Below are 18,545 nucleotides of genomic sequence, written 5' to 3' on the forward strand. Positions count from 1 at the left end.
GGGCATCAGTGGAACACTGACAGTAAACAACAAACTACAGACCAAGGAGCAAAGTGCTGCTCGCCTCCTTCCATCTCATTTTTCTTTCTCTGCAGAACGGAGGAGCATCTTTCCTCTCTGCTGAGGGTAGTCTGTGTGTTTTTTGTTTTTTCTCCCTTGAACCATTTCTGAAAATGATGTGTAAACATAATCACAGGGTGGAGAATCAAACATTGTGTGGCAACAACTGAAGGCATTTACTCCAAATGATTGTGAAAGTAGTTTGAAAGAAGCCAGACTTTTAAATCTAAATGACTGAAAACAGCATTGTTTTATTATGTTCGTAACTTTACACATTTGACTTCTTGAACTGAATTGTATTTCTGTTTTGTGCTCTTTATAAAACACTGTAAAAATTATCACTTGGATTTTAAACCCCTGTTTTCTTTGCACCTGTAGACTTTTAGCCTATTTTATGAACTTATTTATATCCTTCCAGTATTGACTTAAAACAACAGTCAGCATGTCTTCTTTTAATGGTAGGACTAAACCTAAACCAAACCATTAGAGAGAACTGCCAACCCAGAGCCCAGCTGTGTTCGAAGTTTTTCCTTCTGTAGAGGTTTTTCCTCCCTGCTTTCTTCTGTTTTTTTTGGGGTTTTTTTCCATTTTGTATATTTAAGGCAATTTAAAACAATGCTGTTTTCAGCATTGACCTGAATTTGTTCCTTAGGATAATCATGTATTATGATTAGCACTAAATAAATAAAGCTTAAATATTAGAGAAATGATTTGGAAAACCTTGTACTTGCTTCAATTATTATTTGTTTATTCATGGCTGCATATATAGTTCACTTACATCACTGAACTTGACCATGTATTTAACATTTGTTCGCTTTTTTACCACTGAGGTCCTTCCTATTGTTCTGGGGGTAGAATCCTCCTCTCTGTGGGACTGTGTTGTCTGTGCCTCCTCTGTGCGCTCATGCATTAATGTCTGATTAATTCACCACCCAAATGTGTACCAGCAATTTAGTCATTACCGCCTAAACTACGCCGTCTGCAGACTCATTGTTTTTCAGGAAATGCTCCATTTCAAACACATTAGCTTTTCACGCATCTGTTTTTTTTTTTTTTTGGTTTTTTTTTTGCCTCATTGTTTGTGGGAAATTGGAGTTGATAGGGAAACATCCCCTCGGAGAATAAATGGCTAACAGATGACAGATAAGGCCTAGATAGTTTGCTCATCAAGGAGATTTATCAAAGCTGATGTTTGAGATTGAACTCAAAATTGCTGTCGTAAGTGTCCTCACAACACATGATATCCTTCCACTTGTACTGTTCAGTCTATTTTGATTGCATTAATCCACTTTATTACTCCCATCCTTGAAATTATTCTGGTTATGACAGTGAAACCATCATAAAATCTTCGTGAGCATCAGTCAGAGTGCTAATGTTAGATAAACAAAGAAAATCTCTTTTTTTCCCCTTTTTACCAAAGATCACATTATTATTTGTCAGAATACTTTAAGTCCTAGCATTTAAAACATTGTTTGATAATTTACAGTGCACAAATTAGACATGATAACATCTAATGTATATTTATATAAATGTTTAGACATATTTATACAAACCTATACATATTAACATCTCTAGGTGTACTTATGTTTCATTATTTGTGCTACTTTTTCATAAGAATTACACACTAAATTATATTTCAGTGTTACTCTACAGATATGTGTATTCCTGAGTGTACTGGCCATTGAGTGTTTAGAACATTATGATGTTTTTATGTGTTTTGTCATACACATGATGTGCCCAACCCTTAAAGCTTTTTTTTTTTTTATTTTTTATTTGAAATATTTGTATTTAATTTATTTATCTAGACAGGGACAATGCACAATATACATTAACCTTAAACAGGAGAAATGTAGTGTGCCAGATTGTAGCACTATTGCTAATTTCCACCTGTAGTCCCTGGGCAGGCTGATGTTATCATTAATAAAGCAGACATTCTTAGACAGATTTAGACTTCAAATATTGGTGCAGAGGTCGAACGTTTATGACATTTCATTACAAAATTACAGTCCTTCTCTTCTAATATTGACAAATAAATTCTGTTACAGTTGTCAAACTAAAAGATGAAGCCAAAAGTAGTAAAGTACAACCTTTACAATCCCCAGACGGGCAATCAAACAAAAAAAGACCTCATTTCGACTTTGATTGAGCTCATATAATAACTATGAATGCTGTTAATTCCAGTGTTGGTTACCGAACACAGCAGTGCACATAGGAATCTTTTGTTTAAATAAATATTTTATAAAGATATTTTGTCCTGTGTATAAGCAGTAGATCTTAAAAACCAGATTCTTCTGCCAATTTGGCTGTGGCATCGCTCCTGTCCAGCAGGGGTCAGTGTTTTGCTGCTCTTTGCATCCGGCCTTGGGCAGCTCACTTTGGCCCCGGATGCCATTATTCTCCCAGTGGACAGCAGGGGAGAAAAACGCGCCACCATTCCCTCCATTACATTTCCACAAACTCACCATGTCGTCCCCGTTAGCCGGCTGCCACAGCTGGGTGTCAAAATGCAGCGTCATGGGGATGGCAGACCAGAGCAGTGCTGTACACCTGTGTCACCTACGCTGCTTCCAGAGGAAAGGCCATTTAACACTCAAACTGACAGGGCGTATGCTCCACACTGGACCCTGTCATTTGCATTTTTCAGTCTGTCGTAACACATTTGACATTTCTCCAGACTGTCAGTTTAAGACTTCCAGCTCTTTGTCAAGGAATTTGTTGTCTTTGTTGTTTGTAGATTAAGCAAAGAATATGCAGAAAATAGGAGAACATTATAATGACAACCATTTACCAGTGTGATTCATATCTTTGGATATATATTCATATGCATGTAGAGGTTGGTTGGTAGAGTTGATAACGCTGTCTTTTGTCTTTTTAGCCATGACCGAACAATGCAAGACATTGTCTACAAATTGGTACCGGGACTTCAAGAGGGTAAGTGCCATCTATTTTTTTCCCCCCACGGTACTTCAATGAAACGTACAGAATATAATCACAATGGGTCCTCTCTTTGTGCTGAATTTCAGTCTTAATTAGTTGACTAATTGACTACAGAAAGAGAGACAGAACTTCATTAGAGTCAAAACAGCACATTTTTGTATTGATTAATTTTAATGAATACTGGATAAAACAATTTGGTACCAATAATTTCACACAACACTGAATTATTAAGAGACAGATAGTAGCTTTGACCTCGACCAGAACACACTGCGATCGCTCATTTTCACTGTTTCTGTCCATTTTTGTACAGCGGAGATAAAGAAGCAAAGGGAATTCTATCAGAAGCTGGGCATGGAGGTGCCTGGGGACATTAAAGGAGAGCTTTGCAACATGAAGACTCATCTAGATCAGCGAAATGGTACAGTCAGCCCTGCATATCCTCCTGTTTATTTCAGCCTTTTAACAAAATGCAACTCAACCAAACATTCCGGAACAAAAAGTGGCCATGAAGATTTTCCCATTGGGTTTTTTTTCCCCACATGACACTAAGCAGGCCTTGAATAGTCTAAAATGCTGAATTTTAGGCCTTAAAATGTCTAAAGTACAATTTTGGCATGACGTAAAAATTAATTGGATTCAGGGTTTTGTTGAAGCCTGTTGCTGTTCCTGCAAGAAGGCACACAGGAAACCAAAGACAGTGTAGTGTAGCGCTGGTAAAATGCCTAAAATAAATCTTTAAAAGCAGTGGCACAAACTTTTATTAAAACACATTTAATGTTGATGCACTCCTTCTGGTCATGCAGTAAACTTTATTCAATCTGGAAGAGTATTTTTCATAGTTTTTCAGTGGCTTTTGGGAAGCTCTAGGTTCCAGTTCCACTCATTTTCTTTATTGGGGCTTCTAGCGCTTTACCGTCAGCCAAAAAATATGAGAAAGTTCTTGTTTTGTTTGGTATGGTGATTGCTAAAATGTTGATCCTGAGAGTGTGGAAGAAGGAGTCAGTGCCCACATTTGACCTTTGGTTGGGGGAGCTGGCAAACACGCTGCATCTGGAAAGACTAAGGTATTATAATGATGATAGAGGCAGCGTGTTTGACCAGATATGGGACCCTGTGTTAACATTTCTTCAATAAGGTGACTGACCTTGCTGTTTTCATCATTACATAGACTTTTTTCTTTTATATGATACATTATTTCATACGTTCTTCCCCCTTTTTGGAGAAGGGAGGTACTATTTTATGGTGTTTTTTGTAAAAATGAATAAATATATGTTAAAAAATAAACACATTTAATCGTACCATAAACAACTTCTCTGGATGAAGAGAAGTTTAACCCATAAGAACCCAGTGTTACTTTTGTGGCTGTTCCCAAATGATTTTTTTAATATATTTAACCATCCTTAAGTGATTTATCACCATTTATTGTAATATTATCTTCTGTATTTTGTGTTTTGTTTTATTTCTCAGTGAAAATATGGTATTTTCCTACATTTAATTTACCGATCATGTAGATGTTCATAAAAGCTTAAATTATAGTTGAGGATAATTATATCAAATATAGAGAAACCTAAAGAAAAAGTGACTTTTGAATAACTGAACATAAACCAAGTGTCTCCATCCACTGTCACTGATTCAACTCCATGGGTTTTACTGATGAATCAATGTTGTAGAAGATGACGGTGTTTCCACGTTCAATACAGAGCCTCTGAACATCCAAATGGGTCATATCTGATGACCATGAAAAGATGACAAACTGTATTTTACACCAATTATTTACATGGATTGATAGGATTAATGGATCAACAGTGATTTAATTTTTTATATCAGTAAATGATTTTGGTTGCCATTGGATGTTTGGGTCTTTATGGGATAAATATTCCACAGATTCCATAGATTAATGACATATCTATAAACCAGAGAGTTTTTCTACTTGAGCACTAATTTCAGAGTTTGGCTGAAGTCAAATATGTTCTGTTATTCTGAACTATCCAGTATGCATTTCCAGAATGTCATTCACTTTGACAGCATCAGTGTCTTGCTCCTCTCACTCTACCAGATGAAGAATGGTGGTCTTAACCCTTAATGACTAACATTAGCAGCGCGGCCACAAATAACAGCGGAAGCCATTAAGCTTTAGAGATGAAGGCAATTTAGCCAATCAGAATGAGTCCCATGCCCAGTTGTTGTGCACAACGGATTTTGTGAACCAGCTCGCCTCTGAGGGATGGTTTAAAACGTGCACCCAGAGGGCTGTCATGCTGGCAGGCCTAATCGCTCGCTTAATCCCCCCCTCTCTGATTTTGGTAATTAAGGCTCAAATGGAAGTGGAACTATTCTCCAGCTTCCTGTGCTTCACCGCTCGAAGTCAGGTTTAGCTGCAGCACACACACGTAAAAACACACAAACACACTTTACGGATCATTTACACAGATGCCAACAGAAATAGAAGCTGGGGGACTCATGCATCATTTCCTTCCACTATGCTAAAACACAAACAGATATTTCTTCTGTCCTTGGGAAACAATGGGTATTTTTTGGCATTTGACATATTAAAACAGGGGAAGATGATCAAATGGTTGCATGTGATTTGGAGCTGCGTTTATAGGACTCCACTGAAGTAGAAACTGTTAGTGTGTTTACTCTTGGGCCAGTGTTTAATCCAGACTCGAGGCAGCAGATCGGCAGGCTGGTAAAATGTTCAAGTTGCCCTACAACTTAAGTGTAAAATGTTTGTTTACTGGTCCGCCTCAAATTCTCTGTAATGAGTTGAGAAGGCAAAATTCTCAGTGCGAGTGAGCTGAAAATATCTATTCGTTTTACTCACATCATTGTTGGAAATGTGGTATCCAGCATCCAGTTCAGTTTCCCTGTAAAACCCACTGCAGAGCTTCAGTCAGTTTGCTGTTTGTTTTTTTAGCTGGAGTTAACTCTTTCCTCAAAGTGGAAGCTGCGTGCATAAAGTAAACCAAAATCACTCTGTAAATCAGATCAATGTGCAAACTTAACTACAGGTGATGGATTTGGAACAGGAGCTGTTCTTGATGGCCCTGTTTAATCAACTGGTTTGTGTAATTCTACCTCTGACTGAGGTTAACGACACAGGAAGATGCAGCTCATCCTGAAATCCTTCCTGAAAGGAGCCACACATTAAAAACTACACACACGCTAACATTACTAGCAGCTTACAGAAGGTGCCGTTTCCCCACCTGTTGTATTTCGAATGGATACATTGTTATCGGGTAATAGCCAACAGGTGCATGCTGGGATGGAAGAAGGGGTTTTGCAGACTTTGTCCAAAGTGTGACAGCATCTTTATTAATCCCCCCAGTTACATTAGGCCTTGTTCACATTTACTCTTAACATGTATCTTTGGTAATCCCATCTGAAGTGGATGGCTCTATGTACTCTTTCCAGTCATCACCGCAGGAAGTGAAATCTGTTCAGATATGGTCACTCTAAATGCAATTTAATCATGTCCAACTGCAGGTCCTCTTATGATGAGTGTGCCATGTGAATCGAGCTAGTGTGGTTGTTGCTTCATTTTTGGTCTCAGTTCAGGGTCCATGTCTGCAGAACTACAAAGTTTTGAGCACCACCTTTTCTAGTCCAACAGCCCAAAAGGTCCAGTGGACTACTGGTATCAGCTGGCGTCTGTCCTTAAACAATTTTTCAAGAATCTTCTTCTCCAAAACCGTCAGTCAGAATGACTTTATTTGTTGTGGAATATCTTTGGGGGAAGGTCTACCAAGTTTGTTCAAAGAATTCAGAAATATACATTTTTGAAATTTTTATGAATTTTTGAAATTTTACAAATCCCTATTGGTTTATAATGGGGCAAATTTCAAAGTGCTATAACTTGAACAGTTGAAGATATTGATATAATTACTATTGGCAATAGATAGGAAGTCACATATGGGCTTTCATTTAGTGCCATGACTTTTAACCTTGAGTGACCCTGAAAGGTCAAACGAAAGTCAATTAATATCTTTAAACATGCTGTTGGACTACAGGACCCTTGGTCCTATTTTTGGAGTTTGCAGTGTTTCTTATGTTTAATACTCAAAATACAGACTCGCATGACATGGAGGGATGCTGCAGTAATATCTTAACACTAGTATGATACTGGTATTTCAGCTTTAATACAGAAAATGGAAAAAATGTTTGATACCATGTCGACATGCAACACATTGAAGGCATAACATGGTGATGACAAAGATATAAAATTACTCCAAGGTGCAGCTTTTCTTCTTTTGGCTGAAGCAGGAAATAGTGTATCTGTAGTTAACATTATAGACATACAGCATAAAGATACTGTACATTAGTAAAACAATATTCTTCATGAGTAGAGAGGCAAGTTGTAGAACACAGATAGGGACATCACCGTTGTACAGAAATAATAAATATGCAGAATCATAATGCATTTAAAGTTTTTTTTCTGTGGAATGTGGTACATTATTCAAAACTGTTCATTTTCTTCAATACATACTGTAAAATTTCCTCTAAGCATTAATTGACACCATCTATACAAAAGCCTGGCTGCCACAAACAACAACAGACCGATCCCTCCAAATCGTCTGATTTCCTGAGCACTTAACGCAGTAAAAGGGGGGACATGGAGCCATGATGGGTCTGCTGAGTGCACTTTTCTCTTTAACTCCCACACACAAACAGATAATTTACTCCGCCTTACTCCCAATACAGCCTCACATGGCAACATCATTGTTCAGACCGTTATGTTTTGACTGTACATAAGATATTATGTAAATGTATGCATCTTCCAGTAAATGTTTATCTTTACCGTATTTTAAGACAGACCTCAGTCCTCCCAGTAGGGATGATGCAACATGAAACACAAACTAGATATTCATGGAGTCACTGAGAAACTCTGAGGCTGTTAGAAGGCGAGGCTCGACAATAAGAGCATGTTCCTCTTGATAAGCAATCAGCAAGGTCGACTCTGGAGACAATCACTGCAGGGACAACAGAGCAAGCCCAGACCCCTCCCGTTAATTCTCTGTGGAATTGCTGACAGGCAGCGCAAACAGAAAATGGTCACACAGGGGTAAACGCAATCCTATCCACAATCACACAGGCGTACGCTGCCCACACACATCATGTTACTTCATCCCCTGAATCCATAAAAGAAATACAGCGTCTTGGTTTTTAAAGGTTACACAAAAGCAATAGCTATCTGTGCACCAATTTTTGTCACTGAGCTGCAATTTTGACTTTGATAACAAAGTTTCATATCTGAAAATCCAATAATGCTTTAATATCATGACCAACCAGCAAATCCATAAAGAAATTTATTCTCACACCTGTCCTAGACAACTTTGTCGGAGCTTTTCACCGGAGGGGTTTAAAAGTTGGTTATGTGTCTGTGTTGCACTGTTTGGATGGTTAAAGCAGGAATCTTGTGCTGATTCTCTGCAGAAAGAAAGCAGGATTCTGTTCTTATGTAGTGTAATTTGAAGATGAGATGTAAACTTTACTTTATTGTTCATGTGACGGGGACAGTGTACAGTCGCATGATTGCACAACGGTAAATACAGAATATAAAAACAGGACATTAGTACATAAAACAGTTGACAAACAATTTAAAAACAAAATGCAGATACGACAGTGTAATAAAAAGCTAAAAATGCAATAATAACAATATAGTCTAAATAACATAGGATAGAAATATATTCTGTAGAAAGCATAAATATTGAATATAAATAGTAGTCCAGCCAAGTACCATTAGAAGTCCCTCATTTAGTTAAAGATCAGCGTCTTTAGACAAGATGGTATGAAAAATGTCTTTTATTAACTTGAGTTGCATCAAGTATTCCCCATGCAGTTTTAGCTTCTTTATTGGGTGGATTCACTTCTCTTCTATTTTATATCTTGTGAAAATGTTTGGTTTTAGGGCTATTGGTTTGGCAAAATAAACAATTTGAAGACGTCAGAGGCCAGATTTCATTATATCCTGAATATTTATATCTAAGTCATTATCTTTTAATTGGCAGAAGAGTTGATATAGCTTTATTTTCCCCCCAGACCCATGGCTGTTAGTAACATTGTATTCTCTGATCCATCTACATTGATGAAAAAGCACTGCTTAATTAAAGTTTGATTACTGAAAGCCAAAACACGAAGCAATGTTATTTTGGAAAATTTGAATGAATTCTTTGGGCTCTGTACAGAAAATGCATATGATTTTGGACATGATTTTTCAGTCAATTTATGCTCTAGCTTCAGATTACAGGGTTTTTTTTTTCAGTTGCAACTCACCTGCAATATGCTATAAGAAAACTAAATAATTAAACAAGCAATTTTAATTTTTTAATCAATTTGTTTACCTTAAAAACCTGAATGTTTTTAACAAACCAAATGTTAACTCGGTTGCTTATTTTAACTAAGGCTACGTTCCGACAGCAGGTCTTAATGCACAATTTGGATTTTTGTTGAAATCCGATTTTTTTCTTTTTTATTTGTGTGTGTGTGTGTGTGTGTGTGTGTGTGCGCTCATTCATATTACACATTAAATGCGACTTCTATCAGTTTTCAGTATGAACTGAATGCAACCCTGAAGTGACCCGCATGCGCAAAAGAGGTCCTGAAGTAATATGTGACCACACCGGCACGTACAGTGTTTGGGATGCAGAATTGTGACATTTGTCGCATTTCAATGAATTAAAGGTCAGATAAATGCGACCTGGCCATTTAGACTTAAGCTGCATTGCAGAATGTCAGATACATATCGGATTTAGGACCACATATAAAAGTGGTCTGGGTCAGAATTGAGAAAATCGGACTTGTGCTGTTCAGACTGTCTTTAACAGATCGGATACAGGTCACATATGGGCAAAAAAATCGGATTTGGGCCACATTTGCCTGCAGCCTGAACGTAGCCTAAGTAGTGTTATTCAAATGCTAGAATTGATTCTTCTCAGATTTTATACATATGATGACATACTCTTTACACTGTTATTTGGAATTTTAAAAGTGGAATATGTGTTTTTTTTTTACAATATTAATGCTATACAGTAAATTCACACTGTTGTTTTGGATCATAACTCTTAAACTCTCCAGATTCTTTTCCCTCAGTTAACTCCCCTCACCATAAGCCCTTGGTGTAAACTCTTAATACAGTTGAGTCAGAGTTCAGCACAGCTCCAAACCAAAGCGCTGTGTAGAGTCTTATTAAACAGTTCCCTACCATTCTACTCTGAACACACTACCTTCAGTTGTGCAGTGTGTGACAAGTCTGCTTTTCTTCCTACCTTATGTTCACCTGCCAAAGATTGCTGCTGTTTCTAAAACCTCCTGAGTTTTCTGAGAAAGACACAAATGACAAAAAACCAGACGAACTCTGAATAGATATGAAGCTGAAACCTGGCCTCATGTAGCGTAAGTGGCCACAAACGGAAGTGATATGATGTCACGTTGTCTATCCTGCTATCCCATCTCATGGATATGGTGTCTCTGTAGACCTTTGAGACAGTTCTTCTTCAAATCTAGTAAAAATGCTCACTTTAGGTAAAAGATAAATCGGATCATAGTCGTGTTTTTGGTTCTTACTCAAGAATTCATACGTTATTTATGAAAAATGTCACCTCAGTGGGATAACATGAGGTGATGACTCTATCAACACCATACTCCTGTTGTAAATAAAACATATATGCTGTATTTCTCACAGGAAATAATTCACTGGAGTCATACAGTACATGACAGATTCCCATTTCACCAACACATGCACTTTTTTAGTAAATCCCGTCCGAGTTTTCACTACATTGAGGCAGCCATGGTTCAGGAGGTTGAGCAGGTTGTCCAGCAACTGAAGGGTTGGCGGTTTGAATCCCGCTCTGCCTTAGTTATGTGCTGTTGTGTCTTTGGGCAAAACACTTCACCCACCTTACCTGCAGTGTTACTCACACTGGTGTATGAATGTTCTGTTGTGGTCAGAGGGGCCATTTAGTGCGTATTGCCACCAGAGTGTGAATGAATAATGAATCAATAATGTAAAGCGCTTTGGGCACCTTGAAAAGCTGTAGAAAATTAATTTAATTTTGTAATTACATGTCCGGGTAACACTTCATATCAATGTTGACGACGTAACAATGATCTCTAGGGTGGGTGAAAAATAAAGCATTAAAAATTGGGAATAATATCCATATTCCTATGACAAGTTTATTGAAACAGATGATACATGTTCTTTATTATATGAGAATATGAAAGTAAATCTTCATATTTCAACGTAAGCACCTGTGGGGCCGACCAGTTTCCTCAAATGGCCAGGGATGGAATGAACAACCTTTTGAAGGACGTCATCTGGGTAATCAGTGAGAACCTCCTGAATCCGTAAAATAAGAACTCCCCATTAGTGTTGTCTGTGTAAAAAATGTTTTCGTTATGACTTCAGTGATACTAACAATTCTATAAGCAATTTCTAATGCCTAGTTACTCTTCACCCACCTTGTATTAGCCTGTTGGCAGCATTTGGCACTGAAATGTTCATTATAAAGCAGGCTTTATCTTACTTATCCCATATTCTGCTACTCAGCCAGTACCTCCACGTGTAATGAAGTATTTCCTATCTAGTTTTGTAATATTTGCATACTGAGGTGGGTCACACAGATACTGGTGGTGGAATTAAACACATTTTGAAAGCAATTCCTCAAAAACAAAAAAACAAAAAAAAAAAAGATTAATTTATGATAAAGAAGCTATGTGGTTTTTGAAGATGCAGTATTTTGGGAATTGTTGATACATGACTTGTAGTTTTAATCAAATCCTGACACCACTGAAGATTCACATCATTTTTAAGTGACTGATAATGACTCATAGTCGGTATGCTACTAATATGATGCCAATAAGCAACTATTTGATCATGAATATGAACATAATCAAGTGTTTTACATTTACATGTAGGGCTGTGCAATTAATCGAAATTCAATTACGATTTCGATTATTACACGCAACGATTACAAAAATTATGTAATCGACAAAAAACTATTATTAATTTTGAGTCGTTGTAATTCACGCGCACGCAAACTACCATGAGCTGCTCTGCCCCGCCCCCCTAAACTACTGCTGCCAGCTAGCCGGCAGGTCCACCCCAAGAGGAAAGTTGTACCTAGCGGTCTGGACAAATGGCAGGAGAATCACAGCAGAAGTGCTTGGTAAACAAAAAAGGCAAGTCAGATTCAATTGTATGGAATCACTTTGGGTTTGATGAAGAAGACGAAGAGCAAAAACACATCACGTGCAAAAAGTGTTTCGTAGTTGTGTCCGCACCGACCGCTAACACAACAAACCTTTGTAACCATCTAAAGTTTAACCACCGCCACCGTTATCATAATCTTATGAAAAACTAAAACACATAAAAACAACTTCGTCCGCAATGCAATCTTCAGTCTCCGAATCTCTTTACGCTGCAACTCCCGTATTAACCTAACCCTAACCCGTATAACCCTAACGTGCGTATTTTAGGTGGCTGATGTATACAGAAGGCCTGAACTGAAACCTCACGGCACGCCACTGAATTTACTATGTTTCATACTACATTGAACATACTTGAATTTATAATTTGCACTTTACGTGAGTTTTTTTTTTTTTTATTGCTACAGTTCTATGGCAAGTCTATAGCAGTTTAATTCCAGTGCACTACTTATTTACTAAAGGAAACATACTTGAATTTACAGTACACTTATTTGCATTCAAAAATTTTGTTTTGTACAAAAGTGAACATACTTTGTTTTAGTGGTTAAAAGCTTTATTTATGTTTAAAGAGTATATTTTACATTGTTTTGCAAGAAAAAAATAAACAACTGTAAGGTTAAAAAATAATCGTTTTTAATAATCGTGATTTCAATTATTGCTAAAATAATCGTGATTATTTTTTTTTCCTATAATCGAGCAGCCCTATTTACATGAATTTAGACTGACATTGATGTAAGCTGCAACTTGTTGGAACCTCACAAGTGGTAACAGCGGATTCTTCTTGTCTTACAAAGTTTTTTACATTAGATGAACCCAGATGGTGGATAAGTCGAATCAAGGATTTTTTGACACCCTCTGACATTTAATTGGCTTATATAAATGGACCTCTGCAGGAGGTGTTCTTATGCTCCAGCAGGCACAGGCTGTTTAACTACCACGGCGGGATGAGAGTGACTGTTTCCTGGGCATCAGACAAGTCTTTTCAACAGTGTCACCCAGCACAGACATGAGTTAATGAGCATAAAGAGTGAAACAGACAAAATGTAAATGTTAGACAGTGTGCGGCCCATTAACTACATGTTTATTTCTCGTTTTTCTGTCTTTGCCTTTTGCTTGCGGGTTTAAACTTGTTGCTCGACACAATCCAGAGAAGCAACACATTTTAAGTCCGGACATTTTTGTTTCCTCAACAGGTGACACAAAATCAGAGGACACAGCCAATAAGGAGGCAGGAGAGGAGAAGCCAGAAGAAGATAATGACTATCACCGTAGTGACGAACAGGTAAACAGCCCTAGGACTTATTTTAACCCTTTCATGCATGAATTATGAGAACCTTAATCTAGATTTTTTTCCTGAGTGTTTTTATTCTTCTTTAGGCATGAAAAAAATAATGTGATTGAAATTTTTGTTTTTTATGAATCTATTTTTCATGGAGTTGCAAAAATGTCCACTCAGCTGGACACTATGTGTTTAATTTTTGAAGCAAAAAAAAACATGCATTTACTGTCATACTGTGTGAAAACGATGAAATAAATGTTTTTTTAATGTTGTTAATCTGATTTTTCTCACATTTTAACATACTATAATAGTAGTTATTACTCACTCAAATAATATGCAAAAAACAACAAAACACAACAACTTAAAAAACAAACAAACTGTTAATTACAGTCCAATAACAATTAGCAATTGATTTACACTCAAATATGTTGCTGGAGATCAGGTTTATCAAGAACAGGAATGTTACAGTCACGGTATGAATTGCATTATATTATGGGATGGTGCATAAGTATCCACTGTGTTGGTTGATATGCAAGTAAAACAACAAAACCATGAATATACAAGAGAACAGCTGTAGAATAACTGTCCACTGGAGTGACCACTGTGCATGAAAGGGTTAAAGCCCCGTTCAGAACAAAGATCTGTGAAACCAGTTGATGATGTCACAGGCAGACGTCGCCACAGTGTGAACCTGCCAGTCTGGACCGGCTGCTGCGACTCGGCTTGATAAGTGACAGTAGCTAGTTTTAGACTGCGGTGATATATAGTGCGTTTTACTCAGTATTTATGGGCTATAGCTCACTATGACGCACGGCATTCTCCTGTTCCCCTGTTGAAATCTGTCTCCGTAGTTTTCTCTGCCTATGTGGGTATGAGATGACACAGACTGCTCTAAAAGACAAAACCACTCTGGGAATAGAGGGGAGAAAATTCTCAACCAGTTCTTCACTCTTTCATCTGTACTACCCAGGCAAACTCATACTCCAAGAAGCTCCAAACCCTGTTCTTTTTTTAATAGAAACACAGAATTATTGCTATGGAAACTATACACTGTCTCATTTTGATTGCATTGGTGTAAACTGGCAGGATTTAAGAAGCTGCTGAGTGACATTTATCGACAAATTGCACGTTTTCACTGTGAATCTTTTGTCTAAATTGGGTTTAAGATGATATTTAGTTTTCAAATCGGAACTTTATGAGGCAGTGCGCATTGGTTTGTGTTTTAGCAAAGATTAGGAGAAGCAAATTGGGTAAAATAATTATGTGGTACACAGTGGTCTGTCCGGGGTAAAAACACAAAGGGAAAACTAATGCTGGTGATAATCATTGGTACAATAGCTTTAAAAGCCTGCACATCAATTATTGCTTTTAATAAACGTGCCCCCGTGTGATTTACCAGGCTGCTCGACAATTACTAGTTTCTTTTGTCCGTCACTAAATGGATCTTTACAAATCAAGCCGCCGCAACACCACAGACACCACACAACTGCCATCCAATGAATGCATTTAAAATGGAAATAGGTTTTTCCCGATTTTCATTTGTATTCTAGTGCACTCTGAAGCACAGCAAAATGACATTAATAATGCAGAGAGCTGAGTTTTTGTTGTGCTGGACAGATGCTATCGCAAAAACGGTGTGCCCTCCCTGCACTGTAACGCTTCAACAAATGTAGAGAAAATTACTCTTACAACATATAAAGTTTTTTTTTTTTAAGAAACAACACACGAGGTAGATTTTTCGAAACAAGACGGTCGTATTGGATCAGCCAGTTCTTTGCTGTCATGCAGGAAAAGGCAGGCTGCCCCGATGAGGGCGAAGATCGTGCCCTTTTGGTTATTCAGCAGCGGCGCGGGATGTGTTCAGAATCACTAATGCCGCAGACTGTGAGCTGAATACAGTAATGTCAAATGTCATAGAGGGCGGGAATGAAGGGAAAGCACAGAGGAAGACTGATTATAAATGAGATTTTTGAGAGAAATTCAAGAAAAAAATAGAAATGAGTTTACAGATGCAGAATGGTTTTGTCAACACCCCGTTAAAGGTCAGATTAAAGAAGTGGAAAACTACTATTTGTTTTTTAGCCTGCAGTGCAAGTCTGCAGTGTTCACTCTCTGTGTTAAGATGCATTTGTTTTTCCGTCACAAATTAACTGGTTTAACTAAATCAGGTCTTGGAACTACAGGAAACATGACGGTATTGGCAAATTTGTTGGAGTTTGTCTGCTTTATTACATTTTGCAAGTAAGAGATTTAAACAATTATTTTAAGCCATTTTAGTAACTACCATGGAAATCGGAGTGTCCAGATGGTGTAATTTTAATTAACAGTTTCTGGTCACACATATAAATCATTATCGATTTTAATTGCTTCATTTTCTGTTTATTTTACGCCACTATTATAGCACAAGCCAAACAGTCGCACATAAGTCTGATTAAGTGGAAGAGCTATCTATTGGCACTGGATGCTGGAATATAAAACGTAAAAATTACACCTCTGTAGGCCTTTTAGGTAAACAAAAAATGCAAAGGGCAGGTAAGATGTAGCTTAAATATCCAATGTCTATTATTGAAATGTATAAACAAATAACTCAGACAGGGTACAACTAATGACTAATAAACTGAATAGTACAGCCAAAACAGATCTCAGTCTGACATTAAAGTTTCAGTATGGATGCTTGCAGACGTGTGTTTAGGTGAAGTTTATGTTGGGGTCTTAATTTAACTCCTGTTGTATATAGAAGACTTGTCAAGTTTTCCAAATTCTAGCACTCACTCTTCTCTTCAACTCAGTTCCTCTGCTCTTGTACAGCGGTAACGGTGCACAAAAGCTACCTTTAGCTTAGATTAGAATGTACCTGTGTGTTTATGTGAAGTTTGTGGTGGGAGCTGGTTGTTTATTGACGACAAACCACATTTATGCGCTAATCATATGTTTTGACTCTTCTACAGTCGTGGAAAAGATCATTAGACCACCTTTGTTTTCTTCAATTTCTTATTCATTCTATTGCCTGGTACAACTAAAGGTACATTTGTTTGGACAAATATAATGATAACAACAAAAATGGCTCATAAAAGTGTAATTTCAGAGCTGATATCTAGCCATTTTCCATGGTTTTCTTGATAATAACCAAAATCACTTCAGTTCTTTCATCAATATCTATGGCATTGTACTGACAAAAACAGTGCTTTTAGGCATTCCATGTTTTCTTTTCTGTCTGTTTTAGTCACATGATACACACAGGAGTTAGTACTTGATTGCATAACTGTTGTTTTTGATGACTTTTGATGGTCTAATAATTTTTTCCACAGCTGTATATGCGAAAGGACTTAATTTCAACTAACAACCAGGTCCCAACGTAAAACGGACTCAAACACAAATTTCAGACACATAAGCACATGTGAATCTTCAGTATTATACCTTTTTTTTAACATCAATAGCTGCTCATCGAAATGTGGTAGTGGGGGGATAAACAGGTGGCAGTATTAATTCTCCACTCGGATGCCATTGAGCAATAGCAAAAGAAGGAAAGGGGTGCAATAAGATGATGACATCAAAAGGACACCAGTCAAACCTCAAATGGTGGGAAATGATGTGGAAATAGTGATGAAATATAACTATTCTCTTGGTGTCTTTTTTTTTTTTTTTTTTTTTTTAAACTGGTGACTTGAAATTATTCTAGTACTTAAGCAAAACTGAAATGGATGATGGTGTAAAGGTAATCTAATAAATAGAAGCCTGTAATTTATTTCACAGATATGTAAAAAAAAAAAAAAGTGCAATTATGCATTGTAATCTATAGATGATGTAATATTTGTGGCAGGCTCATGTAGAAGCCTCTGCAGTGTGCGGAGAGAATACCAACTCTTATAATACGAAACCAGAAGAAATGTGTACCACATCAAGAAGAGAAAATGCTAAACTAAATGACTCTTTTCAAGCGGGACCTCGCGATGTGTAACAAGAGAAAGAAAAGTCAGAGAAAGAAAATGTCCAGATGAATGATAGGATGTGGGGTGAATGAAAATGAGAGACCAATTGCACGAGAACTGTCTCCCGTCACGGTGTCGCTGAAGATATAAAAGCCACTCAAATGTAAGAAGCGGCAGGCGAGCAGGCACGCATGGCCGACCTCCAGAAGACTTCCCCGCTGTCTTCTGGACGACCTTTCCGAGCATAACCTTGGGGTGTGAAGCAGTGCAGCGACGGCTAATGAAAGCAGTCGAAAACGAATCAAACCGCGGCAAAAGAAAGCACGGCTAATCAGAGAAACCCACAGTATCAGCAGTACATGTAGACATTAAGTGTTTGGAGGTTTAATATTTTCACATATATGAGAACATTGTTCACCTTCAGGCTGTTATCAAATTTTGATCAGACCTCAGAGGGTGGTGAACAAAAGATCATGTAAATTTAATAAACTACTGCTATTTTGGGCATAAAAGGTCTCGCTTTGGAGAAATTGGAGAACAGTGCTTTGCTCTAAATTATTAATCAAATGTTGAATACTGGAAGCCTGATTTAACAGTGGTCTAACTCAATACTCCCACAGAGTCGGGCCTTTTTCTTCCATACAAAACTCGGTACAAAGACAAGATTTCACAAAAACAACATGAACCGTAACATCGCCGCAGGTCTCCGCATGCATTTACAGTTCAAAATAATGAGCCTGAAAAATTGTGTTCAGTTTTCTCCCCGTGGCATCAAAAAGGCATATAGGATATTGTCTTGATAAGGTCTCACTGTTGCATCAGTCACATCTTTGAGTAAACAGAGCCGTGGCAGAACTCGACAGCTCCGTAACTACATCACTAATGTACTGTAATGTAATGTAAGTGCTCTGCAGACTGCAATCGAGTCGTCGCGGAGTCCAGATCTCCGCCAAGGCTTTTATTTCACATTACGAGCCTCTTACATTGCCTGCGCTACTGGAAGGCAGAGTTATTATGGTGTTGCTCTTTGCTTATAGAGGGCAGGGGTGCTCTGAAGCTCTGCCAGTGTTTATTTGAAAGCAGAGATTTCAAGGCTTAAACAAAAACCTGAGTAGCGTCGGTAATGTCCGTCTCAA

At 37.7% G+C, this 18,545-nt stretch overlaps 1 protein-coding gene across 1 annotated transcript in view; it reads left to right on the forward strand.

Annotated features, from left to right (window-relative positions):
• pcgf3 (polycomb group ring finger 3) overlaps window positions 1–18,545 on the forward strand; it is a 73,750-nt gene that overhangs the window by 41,887 nt on the left and 13,318 nt on the right. The window contains exons 5-7 of the mRNA XM_030146217.1: window positions 2,936–2,991; window positions 3,308–3,415; window positions 13,395–13,483. Of these exons, the coding sequence (XP_030002077.1) occupies window positions 2,936–2,991; window positions 3,308–3,415; window positions 13,395–13,483 (253 nt within the window). The remainder of the gene's footprint in view (window positions 1–2,935; window positions 2,992–3,307; window positions 3,416–13,394; window positions 13,484–18,545) is intronic.

Source organism: Sphaeramia orbicularis, chromosome 10, assembly GCF_902148855.1.
Source record: "Sphaeramia orbicularis chromosome 10, fSphaOr1.1, whole genome shotgun sequence".
In the NCBI taxonomy this organism is placed as follows: Eukaryota; Metazoa; Chordata; class Actinopteri; order Kurtiformes; family Apogonidae; genus Sphaeramia; species Sphaeramia orbicularis.